At 49.8% G+C, this 21,128-nt stretch overlaps 3 protein-coding genes and 1 non-coding gene across 7 annotated transcripts in view; 3 read left to right on the top strand and 1 right to left on the bottom strand.

Moving 5' to 3' along the window:
• Positions 1-1,074: 1,074 nt before the first annotated feature.
• Positions 1,075-11,802, bottom strand: LOC107264375 (knirps-related protein). 4 transcript variants are annotated; one of them, XM_025081215.1, is made up of 4 exons: positions 10,858-11,802; positions 6,989-7,066; positions 3,347-4,506; positions 1,075-3,241 (listed from the first exon to the last, which is right to left on the bottom strand). In XM_025081215.1, exons 2-3 carry the CDS (start codon positions 7,064-7,066, stop codon positions 3,349-3,351), a joined length of 1,236 nt encoding a protein of 411 aa, XP_024936983.1. In that variant the 5' UTR covers positions 10,858-11,802; the 3' UTR covers positions 1,075-3,241; positions 3,347-3,348. The 4 variants fall into 4 exon arrangements, with proteins under 4 accessions (XP_024936983.1, XP_015588061.1, XP_024936984.1 ...); XM_015732575.2 differs by having other exon boundaries at positions 1,075-4,506; positions 11,057-11,802; XM_025081216.1 differs by lacking the exon at positions 6,989-7,066 and having other exon boundaries at positions 1,075-4,506.
• Positions 11,803-13,316: 1,514 nt separating this feature from the next.
• On the top strand, positions 13,317-18,606 carry LOC112493853. The gene is made up of 3 exons (XM_025081644.1): positions 13,317-13,322; positions 14,386-14,522; positions 18,347-18,606. The coding sequence occupies exons 1-3, from the start codon at positions 13,317-13,319 to the stop codon at positions 18,522-18,524; spliced, it is 321 nt and encodes a 106-aa protein (XP_024937412.1). The 3' UTR covers positions 18,525-18,606.
• Trnap-cgg lies at positions 15,180-15,251 on the top strand. The gene has a single exon. It is a non-coding gene; the product is annotated as a tRNA-Pro (tRNA).
• A 2,310-nt stretch (positions 18,607-20,916) lies between the features above and the next one.
• Positions 20,917-21,128, top strand: part of LOC112493811 — a 111,368-nt gene continuing 111,156 nt past the window's right edge. Inside the window, exon 1 of the mRNA XM_025081214.1 lies at positions 20,917-20,927. The gene's annotated coding sequence lies outside the window, so the exon portion shown is untranslated. The remainder of the gene's footprint in view (positions 20,928-21,128) is intronic.

The raw sequence follows: 21,128 nt of genomic DNA, 5'->3' as shown, positions 1-21,128 counted from the left end.
AATAATGACTGAATGATTTAAGAGATTCAAAACCATTCTCCAGAGAATGTCTATTCAAACGAGTTGGCCGTGGGATCACTTTCGTTTAAATATTTTGAAAATTCAAAGAAAAATAGAAATCTACTTGTACCGGCTCTCATTCGTGAACGTCTCCATTTAGGCACACTGGACGATCTGGGAAATTCGATGTTTCATGGATTCCCTGAACCGGTAATCGTTCGACGTACGAGGCCGTGACACGTGCGGATAAACACGTTCCCATAACGTGAACGACTCAAGAGACAGCACCATATTGTGGAGGATTATTCGGTAGTAAAGGCCTTAGGGATCTGCCACAGCCGGCTTTAATAATACCGGCTCAATCGTAACTCAAAGATACCCTGACCTTATGAACCCTGCTCACATAAAGCACACCTTTATATATACGGGAAGTATCATACACACGGTTATCGGTTGTCCTAGAGCAGCCACGGCGAGGAATCCTCGCGAGGAGAAAGATTTGTCTCAAAAAAAAAAATGTCAAACCGATTCTAAGAATTATAATCTATTTTCTCGTTAATTTTACTCCGATGCTGATAAGTATTGATAAGGTGGATAAATGCCGAAGAATTAAATAGGTAAAACTGCCAGTCGATTGGGGTGGGATGACATTGGCGATATCTTGTCGAAATTAATTGATAGTGTCCAAGGTGCGATCATTATTCGCTGAAGTAGGCGGGTTTATATTATATATATATATATATATATATATATATATATATATATATATATATATATATATACACACACACATAATACGTATACATATAGCACGGAGGTAGAAGCGGGGAATGTACACTTTATGCACGTTGAATATTCATGCGGAGGCATTATGAGTTAGTGCCCGGGATCTTTTTTCGCCGAGGTTTATTATATTACCTATTTATGCCCGTAACCTTTCCGTAGGTTCACACGCAATCCCATATTTTCGTGACCCGCCAACGTCGGGACGCTCTCGTAAGGGCATCTATTAGTTCAAGGCGTCCTTTGTCAAGGCTATACAGAGGAATATGAGAGGTGAGTTGGCGCTCGAGAGAAATTTCAAAATCATCTTTATTCTGTCGAATTTTATTCCCTTGGAGAATCGTTCGTGTATTTTTATTTGGAAAAAAAAAGAAATCTTTAACATTATCCTTCGAGCGAAGGAGACTCTCGGCGATGCGCGTCCATTGCTCCACGGTGCAATGGATACGCACCTTACGGTACGATAAGATACATATATAGATATACGTGTAAAACGGAAAGTAGCGAAAACATTGTAGAATTATATTATTTAATACACATTATATCGTTTATATTAATATACGATATGATTGGGGAAGGGGGGGGGGATAGTCTTATAATTATTCGCGTAATTAATTATATATTTACAGATTGGTACTACTGGCCCTGCGTCCCATTTCGCAAAGTACTTGCCGATCATTTATTTATTTACAAGCCTCTCTACCGTGTCTAATATATAATTCATCGCTGTGATTCATCATTAAGGCGCGCACGGAAGAGAGCGGGAGTGAGAGAGATCGAGATAGAGAATGACAGAAGACCCTTCTCTCGCATCGCTCTTTCAGTATACGTCAACTGCACGTGTCCGAGTATCTTCTGCATAGGATTAATAATAAAGCGCGATACGACTATTCGACTGCTCGTGTCAAAATACTGGCCATTGTTGACTATGTCGGTTCGATGTCAGCGATCGCAATTCGATTTGAAAGACAATTGTTGCTTATATAATTAATATACGTATACTTAAAAATCGACGTGATTGTCAATTAGCAGGTAGCATGAAGACGCAATACCGAGATAATATATATAGTGATACTATTTACAATATTTATACGTGCGTGTGTATGCATATATATATATATATATATATATATATTTTATAATTCGCACAGAACGTGAACAATGGTAACGCGTCCTCTTATGAAATATAGGATTGTCATGGTAGTGCAAAATAATTTCCGAGAGAAATTAAAAATATGTCCTTTCGCAGGACGACACCGAAGGATACGAAAAAGCCGGATACAGTTTGTCCTCTGTGATCGCGCATGCTCGGAGAAATTGGAAAAATGGTCAAAGGGTCTTTAAAGAAAAGCGCTGTCCCCGCGTCCGGTGCTAAAAGCGAATCTATGTTCGGTAAAACGATCCTATATCCGGAGATAAGACAGTCGCAAAGATATTGTCCATCTTCAGGTGGAAGCTCGCACTAAGACTAAGCGTATCCGCAGCGAATAATTTAGCCAATGACTAATGAGTCCTCGGGATCGACCTGATAAGGTTATCGGCGAAGATCTTCGAGACTCTTGGAATTACATTGATTATAATAAAGTATCGAGGTAACAAGAGTCTCGAACTATTCCGCGGAAGAGGACGAAGGACAAAAGCAAGCGAGGCTGCGCTCGATGAAGCCGATGAAGCCGATGAAGCCGATGAAGGCGTACTACATTGGCAGGCATCGAAGTCTTGTAAGATAAAGCGTCCCGAACGTTCAACACGTGTCTACAAGTTTGTAACACGTTGCGAACATGTGCTCGGAGCGTTGACGTGTTTATCAGCCGACAGTTCGATAGTGTGCGCTCGCGACAGAGAAGGGTGCTGGAGTAGCGAGAAAACGGAGAGAGACGAGAGGAGTTGAAGAGAGAAAGAGAGAAAGAGAGAAAGAGAACTTGTGGCTGCCGCGCTCATTAATTAAAGCGCGCGGCTCGTTAATTCGATTCCGTTACAACGGTGAAACGCGATAGCTCGCTTTAGTCGATGGCTTAGGCATCCGATCAGCCCAGGTTAGTCGCGAACCTAGTAAGCTGCCAACTAACAGAGTAAGAGAGTGAGAGAGTGAGAGAGTGAGAGAGTAGGCAGCCAACTAACTCGCCACTGGCACCAATGATTCTACTACGTTCGATTACATTCTACTTCATTCTACTCGATTCTGCTCGATTCTACTCGATTCTACTCGGTGACTCGAGCACTGGCAGTCGCCTCGACTCGATTCGAATTCATTGGCTGGCTTTTCTTGGAGCTGCTGAACTAATCGCGATCGCACGTCCCCTATCTCTTTACGAGGCTGCCCTTTCCGAATTGCCGATACGAGACTTTAGCTCCTCTCGATTCTTCCTTTTCCTCCTCTTCTTCCTCTTCTTCTTGTTGCGTTGCTGGTCTCCTCCGTCCTCCTCCATCTCGTCTGGTCGATTATTCCTGGCGCAATCTAGGAACGCAGGATAATCGGTAAGACGGTGGGAAGTTTCGCGATTCTTCATGTAAATATTCAGGGGAGTGTCTCATTGATATTCTTGGTAGGAATTATTGATACCCTTATATTCTCGTGGTGAGGTCTATGGGAGCAGGTCGCCTCTTTACGGGAGGACTGTCCCGGTCGCTGTCGTCCTCCATGTCGACGTCCTCGTCGCTCTTGATACTTAACGGGGTCGAACTCGCCCTCAGGATCGTCGGGCCTTTCATGGAGAGGTCCATGGGATTCTCCTGTGGCGGTGGACTGTGGGCTTCTGGTTCAGGACTGTTCCTGGCCGAGTTGTCCTCGGACTGAGCCTTGCTGGATGCTGGCGAGTAACTCGGGGGCGTCCTTTGACTCTTCAGAACTGCGTCCAGGTAGAATCTCTTGGTGTAGGCTTCGACTTTATCCGAACCAGGCGACACGCTCGCAATTTGCGTCACGGTGTTCTGATTGTGAGTGTATCTATTATTGTTGTTGGTCGTTGCATGATTATTGTTCATAGGCGTAGGCGTGCTGGCGCTCGTCGGCACGGGAGCCATTGGCGTGTGCTGAAGAATCCCAGGGGTATGACCTGGTAGCAAGGGGTGCGGTGTCCCGTGGGGTGCGTATAGGTGATAGGGTGAGAACATGGAGAGACTCGGTGGTGGTAGAAACGCAGGAGGGATGAGAGACATGCCGCTCAGTGGAAATCCGAGAGGGAGTCCCATCATTTCCTTGCTGAGGACTGACAGGTCTGGTGAGTGTTGCGAATGGAGCGGCCTGAAGCCTGGATGATTCAGAGCTGCTCTTCTCTCAGACACTTCCACCGAACTGTCGCTATTCAGAGACTCTGGTGAACTGATGCTGGGAGAGGTAGAGTTCTTGTAATCATCCAGACCAAGAAGAAGAACATCGTCCTTACGTCCAGGATGACCGATAGAAGGGCTCGTCTGATTCTGCGTCTGATGATGGTGACCTTGATGATGAGAATGATGATGATGATGATGGTGATGCTGTTGCTGCTGCTGCTGCTGCTGTTGTTGCTGCTGCTGCTGCTGCTCCTGCAGAAGACAGTGGATCTTGAACCAATTTGATCTGCGTCCGTATCTCGAACCCGACTTGGACATCCCCACCAGGAGGCACTTCCTCAGCCTGCAGGCCTTGCAGGCAGTTCTGTTCTTCTTATTGATAACGCACTCCCCGCCATTTTTGCACTCGGAGATGCTGTTCAGATTGTTGTAGGATCTCCCGAAGAAGGACTGCAAATCGAGAAAGAGAAGAAAAAAGGATTAGAGAAAAACTTCAAGAAATTGCAAGTAATACAAACGTAACAGAGTATTGAGTGAAAATGGCGACCGAGAGAGGATGGGAGTACGAACCTAGATAATAGTTCTGAAATTGCGTAGCAAAGACTATGGAAACGACGGTCTGAGCGTTTAAATGCCACGTAACCCGGTAAACCCGTGCAACATTATGCTGGAGGAGTTAAGTTAGCGTAATCACACTCTCATTGTTTCATTCATCGGCAGCGGAGGTGGAGAGGCAGATTCAGGAGTGCGCTCGAGGAGGAGGTGGACAGACAGGCAGGTAGGTTAGGTAGGTAGGTAGGTACCTGAGGTATACAGACGGTCCCTCGAGAGCGGCCAAGGCGCGTGCGGCCTACTATTTCATCTAATTGTCCAAATGGTGCAACCGTGCGATTCCGACACGGTTTCGTGCTAACCTCCCGTGCGAGTTCCTCTTCAATTCATTCCTCCTCCACTCTGCTTTCTGGGACGCTCAGATTATCCTATCCCTTGTCTAATCGTGCCGTGCGAAATGCTGGACATTTTCATCGCACCGAGTGGCCTCTGCCTATATTAGCTCAAAGAATACGAAACGTTACGCGTGTCGAAGGCTCTTCAAAAGTCGAATAAGTCATGGCATCTTTTCCCTCGAGCTCCCTCGCTGTCCGGAGGTACTTAAAGATGCTCTTGTCTCGTGGCTTCTACCAAACACCGTTAGATACCTACACCTTCGCTCCTTTTAAGCACCGAGTCACTCGAGTTGTTCTCGTTCACCTGTCGCACGTGTGTCGAAATTGTTTCTTAGTAGAGGCACCGCGTCGCGACGGTCGCGACGCGTATGCGAATCAGGGCGGCTGGCGATCGAAGCAGAACGGACGTTGCTTTAGCCGTCGACGACAGCGCCAGCGTGCACGGCGGTTGGGGAGTGAACTAAAATTTGAAGCGTTCGTTACTATTCGCAGAGTCCCGGAAAACGATGGGACGTGCCTGACCTCGCGTCGCGCGGGACATTAATTTACAAGAGTTCTCTGACTTTCGCTTTTTTTTTTCTTTCTGCTTGACACGCGGAATATTATTAATAGTTTCTGGTTCGTTTGTCCTGAAAACGAGCTCTTCCTCTGGCCCAGTGTTCCCAATGCGCATCGCCGAGACTCCTAGCCAACTTTGTATAGGCTCTCTGCGTTCCACTTGCTCCACGTTGCACGCAACGTCTGGCGTCGGTCTGTACGAAGTCGGCCTGGTCGCCGGAGACCGACAGAGTTCTTAGGGAACGCTGACACAATCATGAAAATGCTACCATTATGTCTTCCGAAAGGGAGGCCAGTTACGCAAGCGGCTGAGGTCTCCGAAGTAAGTCGACGTGAGAACATTCGTCGACCTCGAGGACACTTTCCCGTGTCCCCGGATTGTGAGAGGAACTTCCGAAAAAATGGACTCCTCTCCCAGGAGAATCGCGCGCGCGAGTTGCAGCCATTAGAAAAAAGCGTTATTGGGACACGAGCCAGAGAACAAGAGGATCGGTTAGGGAAATACAGAGCGCAGGTGTCCCTGGGCGTGAGTTTCGCGATTTCGTGCCGCCACTTCGTGCCGAGCTCGTGAGCCGTTTCGAAGCGGGGGGCTTCCGGCGCTTCGCACTTGTCCGCCACGATTGTTTCCGCCCTAGTTACCGATTACGTCAGATCGACATTGTTTCGTTTCGTTATTTTCGTTTTCAGGCCCACCGTAGCATGTCACCTCCCGCTCCTGCACCGTAGCTACTGCTGCCACTACCATCGCGACTGCCACCACCATCGGCAGCTCCGACAGCAACACCGACATCGCCATCAGCTATTACGATCATGGACGTCAATGCGGAGGCACCGCTACCACCATCGGCAACACTGCCAGCGCTACCACTTCTGTCACTACGACTAGTACCGGGACTATCGATGCTACTACTACTACTACTACTATTATCACTACCACTAGTAGCTGGATGCTCCACTACTATTCTCGTAGCAGCCACCTCCTTTTCCGCAACCATCTCCACCGGCAGGACCTCCTGCACCATGAAAGAGTGACAGTCAGAGTTGCGCCGTGAGCTCGCTAGACCGCGGCAGCTCGGCAGAAACGGTTATGTTGTTTAGACCGAGTTTAGAGACTTTGGGCCCTCTGACACGCATGCCTAGCCAAACGTTTAACCTCGGGCCCCGTGAGCGACTCGTGAAAGCGATTCCGAGGCTTTGTGAAATCCGCGCCAGTTTAACAAGAAATAGAGAAACACTGCAGGGCCCAATGCAGGGAGCGGTGCGTGAGCACTGCTGCCACGGGGTAGCTCAGGTTCCTGATATCGTAAATGGATCTCAGTCCGATCTTGCCGTTGCGCAAAGCTCGAGGGTTACCTTATGAGTCTTCTCTACTTCGCTTATGAGCGATCAGACGTAGGATGTCAAATTGATTCGGAAGATTCACTGACCTTGCAGCCCTCGCACGTAAAGGCGCCAAAGTGGAAACCAGCGGCTGGTTCGCCGCACACCTTGCACTGCTGATTCATCTGAAACAGAAATGGAGAACCGACGTTCTAGAAAAGTGCCGACTCGAATCTCGCGTAAATATTGCAATTCAGGAAACTGGATCGCGAGTCGAGCGCTGGAAGAGAAAATCGGTTGGTATCGCCCTGGTGATCGGCGGTGGCCACGCATTTTCTACGGAGGTTTTCCCTACCGCGTGGAACCATAAGAGAATTCGATTTGGTCGGGACGGGAGGAACGAAGGGAGAGGCAGAGGATAGAGAAAAAAAAAAACGTTGACTGGATAGCTAGTCTTGCGCAACCTAATATTTTACCGTTCGATAAATCCACAATGTAATCGTTATCGCGCACTCGCCCCGATCGAGCCTGCCGTTGGGAAAGAAGAGGAGGCCTTGCGCAATCCGCGAATCGCTCGATCGTGGAAAGCGGTGCGTGTTGCGTTCAACGAGCGGAAAATTCCGACTTTTTTCCCGGTATTCCTCGAGAAAACGAGAGCACCGATCCCATACCGATTCTATACCGATTCTATACCGATCTTCCGTTCCGAATTCTCTTCCCCTTTTCGTCTATTCGCTCCTTCCCATTAAGTTCACCGAGTTTATGACAATTCAAAAATCCCGCCAGCCAGGCGCCTGCACGGAATACAATAGAATAATACAATATATAAGGAAGATGCTGTGAGAATGATGCGTGGAGGAACGATTTGCCTCGGGAGAATCCATAGGAAGAGCGAGCTCCATTAAAGTCTTAATCGATCCACGCTCCATCGATCTTTGCGGGATGATTCAAGGATCCTTCGTGACCTTTGATCCCCGCTGTTAAAAAAACCGCTCGGCAATTCGACCAGTTCGCAAATCGACGACGCTTTTGGCTCGGGACAGACGTTAACGAGATCGGCATCCGGGAGGAGACGCATTTGCCAAATGGGTCTCCAGCCGCTCGGCCATTCTTCCTTGATAGAGCTGCTCTCCGAATTAATAGATTTTTACCAGAAAAAGCCTTAAGACAAGCCTCATTCGCTACGCTGTCTCTTGCGCCAGTCCTGACCATTTTGGAGCGTGGTCTAATAGCGCAAGGTACATGTAAGAGCGCGAGAATAAAAAAAGAAGCTGAACAGAGAAGATGAATCATAACTCGCTTGGCCCGAGTCAATCGGGCATTTTATCCCAGAGTTTAGGAGACCAAAAAATGAAATAGTGACCCACATATCGACGTACCGGAATATCGGCATTCGCGGCTTTCATACATGACGGGCTGTCGCTAAATGGGAAAGTCAATTTGAGCTAATGGAAGAGACATCAGCTGTTTGATCAACCGTTTCGAACGTCCACATTATCTCTCCCTCCTGACCTACACCCTAGAGATGTTGACTCTCCTCGTTCGCGGCAACTGACGGGAACCGACCCCGTCTACCCGGGAGAACGTCACGTGTTCAATCCCTCCTCTTCCTCTTATCGGCGACGTCCTTGCTGGACCATAGACTACACACGGGTAGCCCAGACAGCCACGTTGCTCTCCTACCGGACCCTAAAACTACCTAGGGTCAGGCAGGCTGGACACTTTCCGACTCCAACCGTAGACCCTCGGTAGACAACAAACCTACGGTAAGACTGGTTTTCGCGAAATCGAATCATTGCCAATCAGAAACCCCGACGATTTTCCTCGGAGCGATCGCTGAGTCAGCTGCGCGACGCTTGACCGAGACAACGTGGGATTTCTCTTTTGCGCGACTTTTCGCAACTGTCACAGAGCGCTGAACATTTTCGAGTCCGCCGGAAAAACTCGGGCATCGAGGATTGTGTGGCAACCGAGGCTCGCGGTTCGCCGTTCGTGGTTCAATTGCCGCGGCAGAACGTGTCCTACGGGGGCCAGTGCACGCTTCCAGGCCAGGTCCAGGCCAGGTCCAGCCCAGGTCCAGCCCAGGCAAAACAATCGACTCTCCAGCGCGCCGTGTCATTCAATTTTAACGCGTCGCGCTTCCCTCGCTAACGAGATGCCATTTTCCTTCTCTTTTCTTCTCGACTTGGACAGAAATCGAATGACACATTTAAAAAGGGACTTTTTTTCGGCTGGCCAATTGGACCGACCGAGTCATGCTGTTTATAAGCGTGGACGTTCAACCGTGGAAGAATTAGTCGACGGTATTTCGAAAACTAATTTCTATCCCGAACGATTGTCAAATTCGAGAAATCTTTCTAACGTCCAGTTCCAAGGGCTGAGGTTGCACTAGGGCTGTTTTTTTTTTTTCTACAAAAGGCCCTATGGGATCCCTGTGAAATGGCGTGGATCTCCTGATTATCAAGATCGGCGATCGTGAAGACTCAGACCTTGCCGAGCAGCGAATTGCGCTGGGAGCGATCGAGCCGTGAGAATCGTAACAGCTCCTGCCGTAGCGCAATCGACGATAATGCGACCATTGACTAATGCTCCTTCGGTGCCGGCTAAGAATCCTGAGCAGATCGTTCTCCTTTCCCTGTGGGGCGACGATCATCCGGGAGGAAACTGACCTTCCACATCAACGAACCTCTGACCTCCTGGGACGCCTTCAAGAAAAATTCCTCGACTACCTTTGCTGCCGGTATAATACAATTAAGGCGATCGAGTCTTTACGATGGTAACGATGCTTTTTATGCTCGCGCATTGCCGTAAGTTTTTACAGAGGCGTGCGAGGACACAGTGTCACCGAGAAGCGTAAAAAATAACGAGGAGGAGAAAAGTAAAAGAAGAAAAAAGAGAGAGACACGGGTCGTAGGACTTTTTGCAAAGGACCGTCATTCGGGTTTATTGGCGAAAATGGCACTCGAGCCCCGTCGAGTCTCGAAGCGTCGAAGCAGTAAACTGCCGAGTTCCCCGGACGCGCCAGTATTTCGTGCAGTAAAACGTGCAGCGCGCCAGAAGCCCCGAGTTCGGGTCGTTTAGCCTTTTCCTTTTTTTATTCCTCCTTTTTTTTTCTTCGGCACTTTTTCTCAGCAATAAATGCTAATTATTCGGAGACAATTGTAAAAAGTAGCGGTCGCCTTTAAGAACCCTGGTTACAGGCCTAATGGATCGAACCGACCTGGCCCAGGGTGACTCTTCCTCGACGCCTTTACCGACGGCAGCGACCTCGCTCGCGCTATTACGTATCACGGATTGTCCTGGAGTTCCCGCGATGGACTTAAGCGATGTGATTTATAGCGTATTAGCCGAGGAGGTACGAGGCCACGTAAATAGGAATAGAAATAGGATAATAATGGATAGATGCAGCCGAGAAAGTCAACAAAGGAAAAACCCGCTGCGAATCGTTACGAGATCCATTATATCTCGGCTGAACGCATCTCAAGGAGTTATTATAGCTCGCGATAAAAATCTCCCGCGATATATTCTCTTTCTCTCTCTCTCTCTCTCTCTTTCCGTATACGCGGAGACTTAATGCCGTCGCGACAGCGCGATTCATCGGCAGGAATATCGCGGGACGAAATGTGCTCGTGCGACGGATGAAAAAGACTCGTTTCCAACCGGCGACCGATTTCCCGTTGCGTTACCTTACGTGCGAGATACTCGGGAATATTGCACCGTTTAAAATCATTAAGATCATTACGGCTGCCAAAGGAATCGCGTGCTTTGGAGTCTATGGTAACGGATTGTCCGAGCTTTCGCTCAATGGTCTTCTACGCGTCTATGCAGAAATGACTGCTGGCTCTGTGCGCCTGATTGAGATCCTATCAAACCGTGACGAGGCTGACGGTGCGGATGATCCTGGCGATCGCGCTGGATCATCCTCGGGAGGATCGGTATAGGAAATTCATAGAAGACGGACAGAGATGATCCTTACCTCGGTGTCCTCAGTGTGTCCAACTGTTGTGCGTTATCACAGTTATGCGATAGAGTATCCAGAGGGCGGGCGGGGGGTGGCGGAGTTAGAGGGAGAGAAAAAGAGAGAGAGAGAGAGAGAGAGAGAGAGAGAGAGAGAGAGAGAGAGAGAGAGAGAGAGAGAGAGAGTGTGTGTGTGTTTAGATTAATCTTTTTCTCACTTAAATCTTTAGGGATAATATCCCATTGTCACTGCATCAGCTGGCAAATTCACGTATCTCTAAACGTTCCTCACTGTTCACTGTTTCGATCGAAGATCGATAATCGATCGTGCAAACTGTCAATGATCGATGTTCATGGATTCACCTGATTTTACAAAGAGAAACTGTCAACCGGTTCTACACCTCGCGCATCTAGTCCTTACAGCGTATATCCATGTCATCCAAGGGACTTCCGGTCGGTTCCTCCAGGTGCACTGATACATTCACGAAATCCCGAGAAGAAAAAAAGGTCCAGACGAAAGGCAAACGTGTCTTCACTGCCGTTTGTCAGCGCTGACCAAGACGATCCTCAATTAACGGCCGAGTCCGAAGAATTGGCTGGAGCAACGGGTGGCAGGTCCTCTTCCATCGATTCGTCGATCGAGCGATGATCCCGGGTGGACCGAGGGAGGAAAAGAAGCGAGAGCAGAGCTCCCAGGAGAACGGAAGAGAGCACGGTGCACTGCGCGATGACCGTTAGGTGAATGACTTTCGAAGGCGAGGGTGTCCACGGCGATTCTTGAATCGGAATCCCCACCACGCCGGTTTTGAGTGGTTGTCGTTCTCGTCCACCTTCCTCCGTCTTCCTCTTCGTGGGCTAGAGAGACCTGGTCCCTGCGATTGCGACTGCGACTGAGCCAGTGGCGACGATGCAGCGCGATCGTGCTCGTACTTCGTGGCCTTATGGACACTGTGTGTTGGATCACCGGAGAAGCGTGCAGGGTCCATCCGCGGCACAGGTGGGCCGCGGGTCCTGGGCTGAGTGGGGGGACCCTTGCGGTGGGGGCACAAGGGAGGGGCCTCTCATCTGGTCCCCTCTCTCGGGACCCTCTCTCACGGGATTCTCTTTCTCTCTTTCTTCTCAAGATCCACCGTGGACCGCCTCAATAGCAATGATCATCATCAGCCACCCACGTTACCTTCACCACGTCGCTACCTCTGGCACCCGACCTCCTCTTCGCTTCCTCCTCCGCCACTGGACACTCCGTACCGATAACCCATGGGAATTTGCAATTCTACTTTGGGAATGGGTCTCTTGCCTTTTTTCACCAAACGGGACTTGCTGCTGGTTAGGCAGCTGGTTAGGCAGTGACGCATTCAGCCAGCGAGACTTGCCAGTTAGACAATCAGTCGCGCACGAAAAGGAAAGAGGAAACTGAGAAAGGACCGTTGCGGCATCGCTACGTAATACCTGAGCTACTGCTGAGCTGCTGGGCTCCTGAGCTGGAGGTTCCTCGTAAACTCGTGACCGACGAGGTGCAGTAGGTTGGACTGGTGTACCCGAGGGTTAACTGCCCATTGGAAGGTTATTATCCTGGGGAAGTAGATAACCCACCGTCAACTTTCAATGATCCGTGAATTTGGAGAAAGACGTCATTGCGGAGACGGGACATTCGATGAGAATCCGGACGAGTTCACTCAATTCGCCTCACGCCCAAGAATCGATCCATCCCTCGCATCTTAACCTTTGCGAGTCGCTGCTTCGAGATTCAAGATCATCCTCAGGCCACTTCACAGCTTGGATAGCTACGCACGAGGTGCCGATCTTCGCGATCTTCGCTTTACGCGCTGCTGCTCCCTATACCCAATATCTCGATACCGTTCAGTGTTTTTCGAAAGACAAAGGCTCGCGGGTTACTTGTCGCCTCGAGGGATTGCCGAGTCTTGCACTTGACCATTTCAATCCAATTTTGTGAAACAATAAGCGGCGCCTAGCGTCGCGGTCCACTTTCTTGAGTAACGAAAAGCGTTTTGCAATGGCGACGGCTTATCGGTGAGATCGGTTGTTCGATTTTCGTAACTACGACAATTTACCCTCTTCCGCCCCCCCTCCCCCCGCGCGCCCCCCTACACCTCTTTCAATAGCACGCGCGTGCGCCGGTGCGTCTAACGTCGAATTTTCACCGAACCGTCCCGTCCTGTGTCAGAGCTGTCCTTACCCGCAGCGACGGAGCCTCCGGCTAAGAATTGTGGCACGACGATAATTAGTAATTTCAGCCCGCAGTTCCTTCTCGGACGCCAGAGGAGCCTCCGGCCATATTCGTAATTGTATTAAAACGATATTCGACGTGCACCTTTACGCGTCGCTTATCGACGAAAAATACTTCGCCAACTGAGTTTGCACAATGGACTCTGTCATGCGGTTCGACGCCAACAAACACCTCAACGCTTTCGATACTCCATTTTGATTTTTATTGCCACGATCTTTTTTCCCATAAAAATGCAGGTACTTTTCTTTCGAGCCGATTACTTGCCTGTTTCTAAATAGGTAATTTCTTTTTCTTTTTTTTCTAATCACCGCATGACAATTCAAATACCAAAATATACTCACCCGTTAGAAAGTGCGAGTGCGAGAATTGGTAATCCGGTGAAAAGTTCCCGAGTACTTTCGATCGAGAGTATTTCCTCGGGGCTTGGGTCGACCTTCTTCTCGAAAGACCCTCTGCCGTTGGCCACGGCACTCTTCGAGCTATCCTCGTAAGTTCAGGTGCTGCTCGTTTCTATCGGATATTTTATATTTCCGTGAAAAATCACAGAAATCCTGAGAAAACGTATCAGGCTGCTCACGAACGAGGAACTTTTGCCAAGCATGCGGACTGTACTGTATTGCAGGTATAGAGTGGAGCAAGAAAGGACGTTATGATGTTTTCCCTTCGAAAAGGACAGCGATGTCGTAAAGCAATGATGGCGGCCATTCAAACGTTTTATCAGCACCCGAATTTTAGGGTCTAACGTTGCTTTAATTACAAATGCTCTGCCGTGCCTCTCCTAATCCTCTCCGAGGCAATAATCCCTTCGATAATCCATGTAAGCTGCCATTTTTTCAAATTCATATAAAATCCCAAGCCTTTTATTCTTTTCGAATGTAAATAACTGTCATTTGTTTTTATTCAATAATTTTTTGTCGGAAGCCACTCTGTAATACCACCAAACGAGAAGTATCATTCACTGATAAGAAGTCTGACTGACGAACCTTCTGCCATGGAGCCATTGCTGGATTCCCTTGTTCTTTAGATCTCAACTCGATTTTCGCAGCGAGACTTTCCGCCTATATAATGGAATGTAAAAGAGACTAAATGCACACAATGTTTGTCGAAGTAATACACAGGCTGCAATTATCGGCGTGCAATACTGAAAAGAAATTATATAACGCCTCGCTGTTGTGACCTTTCCTCAACTTTGTTGTAAGCCAAGCTGGAATATCGTTATTTTTATTCTGTCAAGAGGGGAGACTTCCATGGAAGGCGAGCCGTATAGAATGTGACGTAAATCCCGGGAAGACTCGACAGGTGGCGCCACGTGTACCGTCGCTCCGTAGTTCCTCCTCCGTTCGACGCCCAAAGGAAAGGGCGACAACGCAAGAAAAACATCGGCTACTCGACTGGACGCCACGGACTCCACGGACTCCCAGGACTCCCTGGAATCGGTAAGTTCCTCGTGATTCTCCATTGGCTCTTGCCGACGTCTCACCACGTCCTTGGAAAACTCACCGCGTCTTGCGTTCCTGGCAAACTGGACCTGTCGACAGGCTCGTTACTCAATTCCTTTACCAACCACCCAACACACAGAGACACGGAGATCGCATACGGACACTTTGACATTTTCTTACCGCTATAAACTTATCGAACGATAATTGTGCGATCGCTCCGACACCTAATTAAGTCATCAAACGTCGTTTTATTAGGTTGCGGTGACTGTTACCTTCTCGAGTAACGCCGAGCTGCGTACCGCGCTTCTACCTATACCCCATGGGCTATAACTCTAGCTACGTGCCTACGTCCACGATAAATGTTTCGAACGTTATAATCCCGAGTCTTTATGTTTTTACTTTCTTTTCAATCGATTAAAATCACTAGCGGCCACGAGGTAATTAATTAATTATCGCGTGATCGGTCGAGATACAAATTCATCGGTGCATGATATTACCATGTAGACCTCGGCTAGATTTTACCAAGATGGATGAGACAGTACTGTATCTGGCTGTTGTCGTAATCAATATCTTTGAGGTTATGGGTCATTTATAGTACAGCTCAAATGTATTTACTCGGCTCTACAAATGCATGTGAAACATTTAATCACGAGAGGCTCGTTGGTCTAGGGGTATGATTCTCGCTTCGGGTGCGAGAGGTCCCGGGTTCAAATCCCGGACGAGCCCAGTTTGCGCACGTGCGCTTTTGCACGTGCAATTTTTTTCTAGATTCCTTTATCGTCAGAGAGCTGTTCCACGGAACGACGGAATGATGAATTGTCTCGGAGACGAAGCTCCTAAGAACGAGACGGACGTTTCTGGCTGAGTCGAGACTTCTGCCGTGACTTTTGGTTGCGTTAACCCCATTGCCCAGAGGCCGTAGGTCAGTAAGTTGTGACTGTGCGTTACTTCAGTTTTAGTCGATTTCGGTGAAAATATTTTCGTGACGGGGAGGAGCGCGAACAGACGATTTAATGGTTTTAGCGATGCCCAGAGGCGTCGCTTGACATCTGACCTTATGAACTGCCATTTGCGATCCTCGTGTCTTTAATTTTAATATGTTTACCTGGAATGAACTCGGAGATTTCTCTTCGATCGATTCACCGCTTTTTCGATACTGAACTATCAGTTTTTAAACGTCTCATTATTACCATCAAACTTGCCTAAAATTGATTTCGTCACGTACCTGGAAAATACACGTAATCAAATAACACATATGCCATAACGTCCATAATTCGATATTTATGATATTTTAAATTTCATGGAATTCATCAAATCCATTACCAAAGTTCCAAAAAACTTCACCGATCATCTCGATCTCTCCAGCCAAGATACCCAAGATCGAGAGCTACGTGCTGATATCCAAGACGAAAGAGCGGCGTCACGACGGCGAAGACGCTCGGATCCAGAGTCGCACAATCGCGGCTAATTCACATGGTAAAAGTTATTCCAATCTGACAGGCGAATTCGTGCGTATGAAAAAGTCGTGCCGTTGCGCAAGTCGAGCGATCGTCGATCCGTAGATCTCTGGATCCTTGGATGAACTCGCGTGACTACAGAGAAACAGAGAAAGACTAAGAGAGACGCATCTTCGGTATAAAAGTGAAGGTTTGTCCAAAAATGTATTTAAGCAATCGGCGACCTGGGTCCATAGCCACATGGTCACACGCGTCACAGTGACACAAGAGCGGACGTACACGTGTCGTTTCTCGGTTAGTTATCGATCAATAGATCTTCGTGAATTCGAAGGGATTCTCGGGAAGAAGTTTGGGTCGATCGAGGTCTCGATCGATCTCTTACAAAATCGGCGACGGAGCCCAGAACGAGTATCTAGAATTGTAAATGGAAGGTCTTGGCCATAGGTGGTCATAGGTGATCGTAGGTGGCCATAGGTGCCAGCTACACGCATGTCCTGGATTATACTCATACGGCATACTCGTACAATAGTTGCGTGTGCACCAAGGTATCTGCTTGTCCTTTTCTTCTTTCTTCTCTCTCTCTCTCTCTCTCTCTCTCTCTCTCTCTCTCTCTCTCTCTCTCTCTCTCTCGCAATATCGCACGCGGGTTCCCGCTTAACACTTTCAATTACCGAGGTCAACGTAGGGGTCGGTGCTGTTTGCGCACTTTCCTGATAACACAACGTGTAACTACTCTGGCTCAGGATAATCCTTGGGAATATAAAGTGTCCCGATCCCAGAGGTCTGGACCATCCTCGGGACTCGTGAGAGAAACTACGTTCGAGGAGAAGAGGCTATAAGGATAATAAAGAGAATGAGTGTGTGTGTGAGAGAGAGAGAGAGAGAGAGAGAGAGAGAGCAATAGGTGTGTAGTACACACGTATCACAGCATGTAGGTATAAGCCAGTGTCTTAGCGGGCTCTATTCGAGCGGCGCTAATTACCGTTAATTAAGTCCTGGCTCGTCGTTCGTCTGGCCCGTTGCCAGAAAAGTGACAAATGACGTTCATCAATAACCGGGGAACGCGGTCATCGGGCGAAAATTCTCAACGGCGCGATGACCTACCGACTATGCAGCCGACCTCCGGGGTTAAGCGAATCCATCAACAATTAACCTGTTCCCTCTGTTGCCTGTTCTCCGCAGCCTGGACTTGCGACATCCCCCCATCGCGGCCTGCCAATACGAGAGGAAGAGGATCCCCCCCTCCCGCCGGCGCTTACGTCACTTTCGCTAAGCTCAAACCTACGTCCAAATCGAGCGACGCCTCCGTCGTTCCTGCTGCCCCTTTTTCCCGAGGAAATTTCACTGGACCTCGTCTCGGGTCGGAGAAGAAGGAGTTTGCTGGAAAAAGTCTAAAGTACCGGTATATCCCAAGGAGGAGACTCTGCGCCTTATCCAATGAGGTGCGTGGATGAGGTAATGTGGGAGAGGTCGGGAGAGGTCAGCAGAGGTCGCGCACGAGGCACGCATGCCGGAATACAGGGTGCTCGTAAAGTCTTGATCAGGAAAAGAGTGCGCCAAGTATCCCGGAGGTGGTACCTCCGGGAGGCCGTGCACCCTGGGAAGGCTGCAGTGCGCATACGGGCAGCTGTTGCCAACGTCGGACGAAGGTAAAGAATCTAGTAGGCCAGGAGAAGAGGTACCTGAGAGAGGTCCCGGGTATCTCGGGGATTTAGAAGCCCCCCGGTCAAGACCTCGCCGAGACCTCGCCAAGACCTCGAGGTTAAACGTCGAACGTATCTCAGAAGGCTAAGGAGTCGTCGAACGTGATTTACGCAAAGTAATCTCATTGCGGCTTCGCGGCGCTCGTTAATGTCCCGGGTTAGGCGCCGCGACGCAATGAAAGACTCGACTTATACCGAAGCGTTTTTGCATAACTTGCATAATTTTCGATTAAATCTCTATAAATAAGAAACGCATTGCGCGTTGGCAGATCCGTGAGCGCAGTAGCAGCGGGATGACAGGGCGGTCCGATTACTTTTACCCGGGACCATCCGGAGGATCATCATCAGCGGGATAAGGTCCCTCCGAGGAATGGCCCCAGGACTACCGTAACCGTACCTAGGCAACGAGTAAACTCTGGACGATGATCGAACAACGCTAATAACAGCTCCAGAAGCTGTAACTTACTCGGCGCAGCAGCGCTTCGGGCACCTCGTAAGTTACAGTACGAAACGCCGGCGCCACAGCCACTCCGCTGCTACCACTTTGCCTTCCCTTTTCTCGAGCGATCGTCCAGTTCTCTAGGCATCTCCGCTCTCTGTCTTTTCTTCCTGCTGGCAATCCCAGAGAACACTTTGACGATGACTGGGCATTTTTTTGCAGGTCCAGCAGAGAGGTGGACGAGGTCGAGGCTGCCCGGTACGATGATGATGAGGAGGTTGACGAGGTACGGAAGATGAAAAGGCGCAAGTGGAAGCGACGCACGAGCTCAGAGAGAGGAGCAGGAGGAGCGCGAAGGGCACGAAGATCAGGGAGAGGCAAGGAGGAAGATGAAGGATGAGGAAGAGTCAGTGAGTGCAGCCGAGTGTCTATAGCCGAGGTACTGAACCTCCTCGACGGCGAATGGCGCGCGGTGCTGGAGTTCTCGGTGGATTAACTGGATTTCGCACTCTGACCGCGCATCTTACCGGCACCTAGCACTCGCTCTTCCATATGCATCGAGTGGCTGTCCGTACATGGCTCCGAAGATGGAAGCACCCATGGACCCATGGACGCGCGCTCACACATCCTCAGGGTGCCTTCCCCCCGTTGAGGTCTTCATCGACTCACGACATTGAGGAATATCTCACCTCTGCCTCGAATCGCTCGCGAGGCGATGCTAATCACGTCGAAAGATACCGGCTAAATTAAAGAAGACGTAGAGACGCGAGTCGGCGCCTCTTCATTAGCATAGTTCCTCCCATTAGGCGGTTCGATTAATAATCGTGCGGAGGGCTAAAAATGACGCGAGTCCATCTTTATCAAGAGGACTCCTGCTGCCTCCGGGGTCCAGGACGCCTTTGGGATCCAGTGTACCCGCACTCACTCTACACTGTACGTACCAGATACACGTGTGTGACTTACAATTAGCCGGAGAAAGGAGGTAGCTGAGCGACTGTCGGCGCCATGGACTCGGCGGTCCGTCCTAGGGGATGCTGGGCCGCCTCCCACGGGGCTAATGGGAAGCGATGGGATCGGTCTGTCAGTTGGCGCAGCTACAGGTCGAGAGGAGTCGAAGCGGACGAGTATCGCGTGCCAGGAGACGGTTAGCTCACGGAGCAGCGAGCTACCGCGCTCCGCTATCTTATTCTTAATGCCGTGATTAAAGTCGGCCGAAAGTTTAGTGGGCATTTTACAAATGTGAAAGGGATGGCACCGGGCGCAGATAAGAGCATCGCCCGGTGCTGGCTGGGCCTGGCCGGGGGGTGTGCCTCGAAGGAGGGGAGGCGTTTATCAGGCCGCGAACCTTAAGGACTCGAGACTCCATTTACTAGACCGTTAGTAGATAGCGAGGGTGCCTCTTATTTTTTCTCCCTCTATCGCGTTTTAATTATTGCCTACATTATCCCGAGTGGTAGCTGGAGGTACGTGGCCAGGACGAGTGGGACCAGGTGGAAGGCTGGAGACAGGGGTCGCCCCCCGATGGAGTCCTGCCCTCGGGTTCTGAACTTTCGAAAAGTTCAGGACGTCTCGGGGCGGTGATCCAGGGAGCAGCGGGACAGCGGGGTGCGGTCCTCCGAGTGAAACCGGTCGCGCTCAAGAAGGAGCGGAGGAACCTGAGCACGGGAGTCGCGGCTCTGGAGGTTTTCTGATTTTGTAAATCGATGCTGACCCCTTTGACCCGCGCCAGGCATCCCGTTCGAGTCTGGAGGGAGGGAAGGACTGGTGCTGCTAGGTAATAGGCAGATATGCGCGCGTCGTGCATTAGCTGCGTCTATGTGGCCGGACGCTTCCTGCATCTTGGCTTCCATGATAATTGCCTCGATTTATTATTTGCAGCGTTTACCCCCCTGGTCCATTACCGTATAGATAGGAACGAGAGAATTTGTCGCCTTCGCGAATCTAGCGTCTTCCGAAGAGTCCGCTCTCTAGCTCTGTGAGAACGAAGCTGCAGTTGCCATGGTTACACGAGTGGACGTAGTCAAATCGGGCAAATTGGCCAACTGGTAGGATACATCAGCAGGGCCAAGAGCGACAAGAGCGACAAGAGCGACAAGGTTCCTTTCCACCGTAGCTGCTGCTGCTCGGCTCCTCTTCCACGGTGGCCTCCGCCGATGCGAATGCAAATGAGAATGGACCCACCCGCAGATTAATCACGGGCTACCATTCTGGAATCGCCACGCATAGCCTTCATTAGTTGCTCCATCAGTTGCTCCATTAGTTGCTCTTTACTCGGGATTCCTGGCCGCTCCGCGCCTGCGCAAAGACTCCGGCGTGAAGTTTGGCCCAGTCGATCGGTCGAATCTCACGTCGTTCGTGGATCTTTTGAAAATTATATAATACTCGGACCATCCACCAGGTATAACGAGTGCGCTGTGATAATGGGAATGAGAATGAGACCAAGAGGTACTTGATGAGGAGGGTAGCCCCCTGACGCCCCTGACGCCCCTGACGCCCCTGATGGCTCTGACGAGTTAGATACCTTCGTGAGCGTTTATTCCGCCTCGTTATTTCACTTTGCGTTCAGTTTAGCGAGAGCGACTGGTTGCGCGCGGCACGCACAGTCCGCTTAACCTCGACAATTGAATCAAATCACGATTCGGGAGGGAAAGGGACGCGCGTACGTGTGCACCACACGTATTACTCCTGGAGACGCTCGGCGTCCCGAGGATGCGCGCGGCGGGGGAGGGAGGAGGCGACCGAGGAGTGAGAGGAAGATTGAATTAAAGAGGCGATGAACCGAGGCACGCAACGAGATTAAACGGTAAAAAATCATTTCGAACAAATGCTCGCCGTGCATGCAACCCGTCCAAATGTGAGAACGTTCTAAATTGTGCGCGGCTGACCCGTGAGCTACCTTTATAGCATTACAGAGCCATCAGAATCATCAGAACCATCAGAACCATCACCGGCGACGTCGGCAAAACGAGCATCACCTTCTCTTCTTATAGTTGTAATGCGCCCG

The sequence above is a fragment of the Cephus cinctus genome, unplaced genomic scaffold, assembly GCF_000341935.2.
Source record: "Cephus cinctus unplaced genomic scaffold, Ccin1 Ccin1_scaffold0168, whole genome shotgun sequence".
Classification (NCBI taxonomy): domain Eukaryota; kingdom Metazoa; phylum Arthropoda; class Insecta; order Hymenoptera; family Cephidae; genus Cephus; species Cephus cinctus.
The sequence above is the reverse complement of the archived record's forward strand: the minus strand, read 5'-3'. Positions and strand labels throughout refer to the sequence as shown.

What these genes read in the sequence shown, in the direction of transcription:
- LOC112493853 (XM_025081644.1), top strand. An exon ending in CCCAGGACTCCCTGGAATCG is followed by an intron (nt 14,523 to 18,346) that starts GTAAGTTCCTCG and finishes ATTTTTTTGCAG; the next exon opens with GTCCAGCAGAGAGGTGGACG.
- LOC107264375 (XM_025081215.1), bottom strand. Translation starts at nt 7,066, where the DNA reads ATGAATCAGCAGTGCAAGGTGTGCGGCGAACCAGCCGCTGGTTTCCAC. An exon ending in TTACGTGCGAGGGCTGCAAG is followed by an intron (nt 4,507 to 6,988) that starts GTCAGTGAATCT and finishes CTCGATTTGCAG; the next exon opens with TCCTTCTTCGGGAGATCCTA.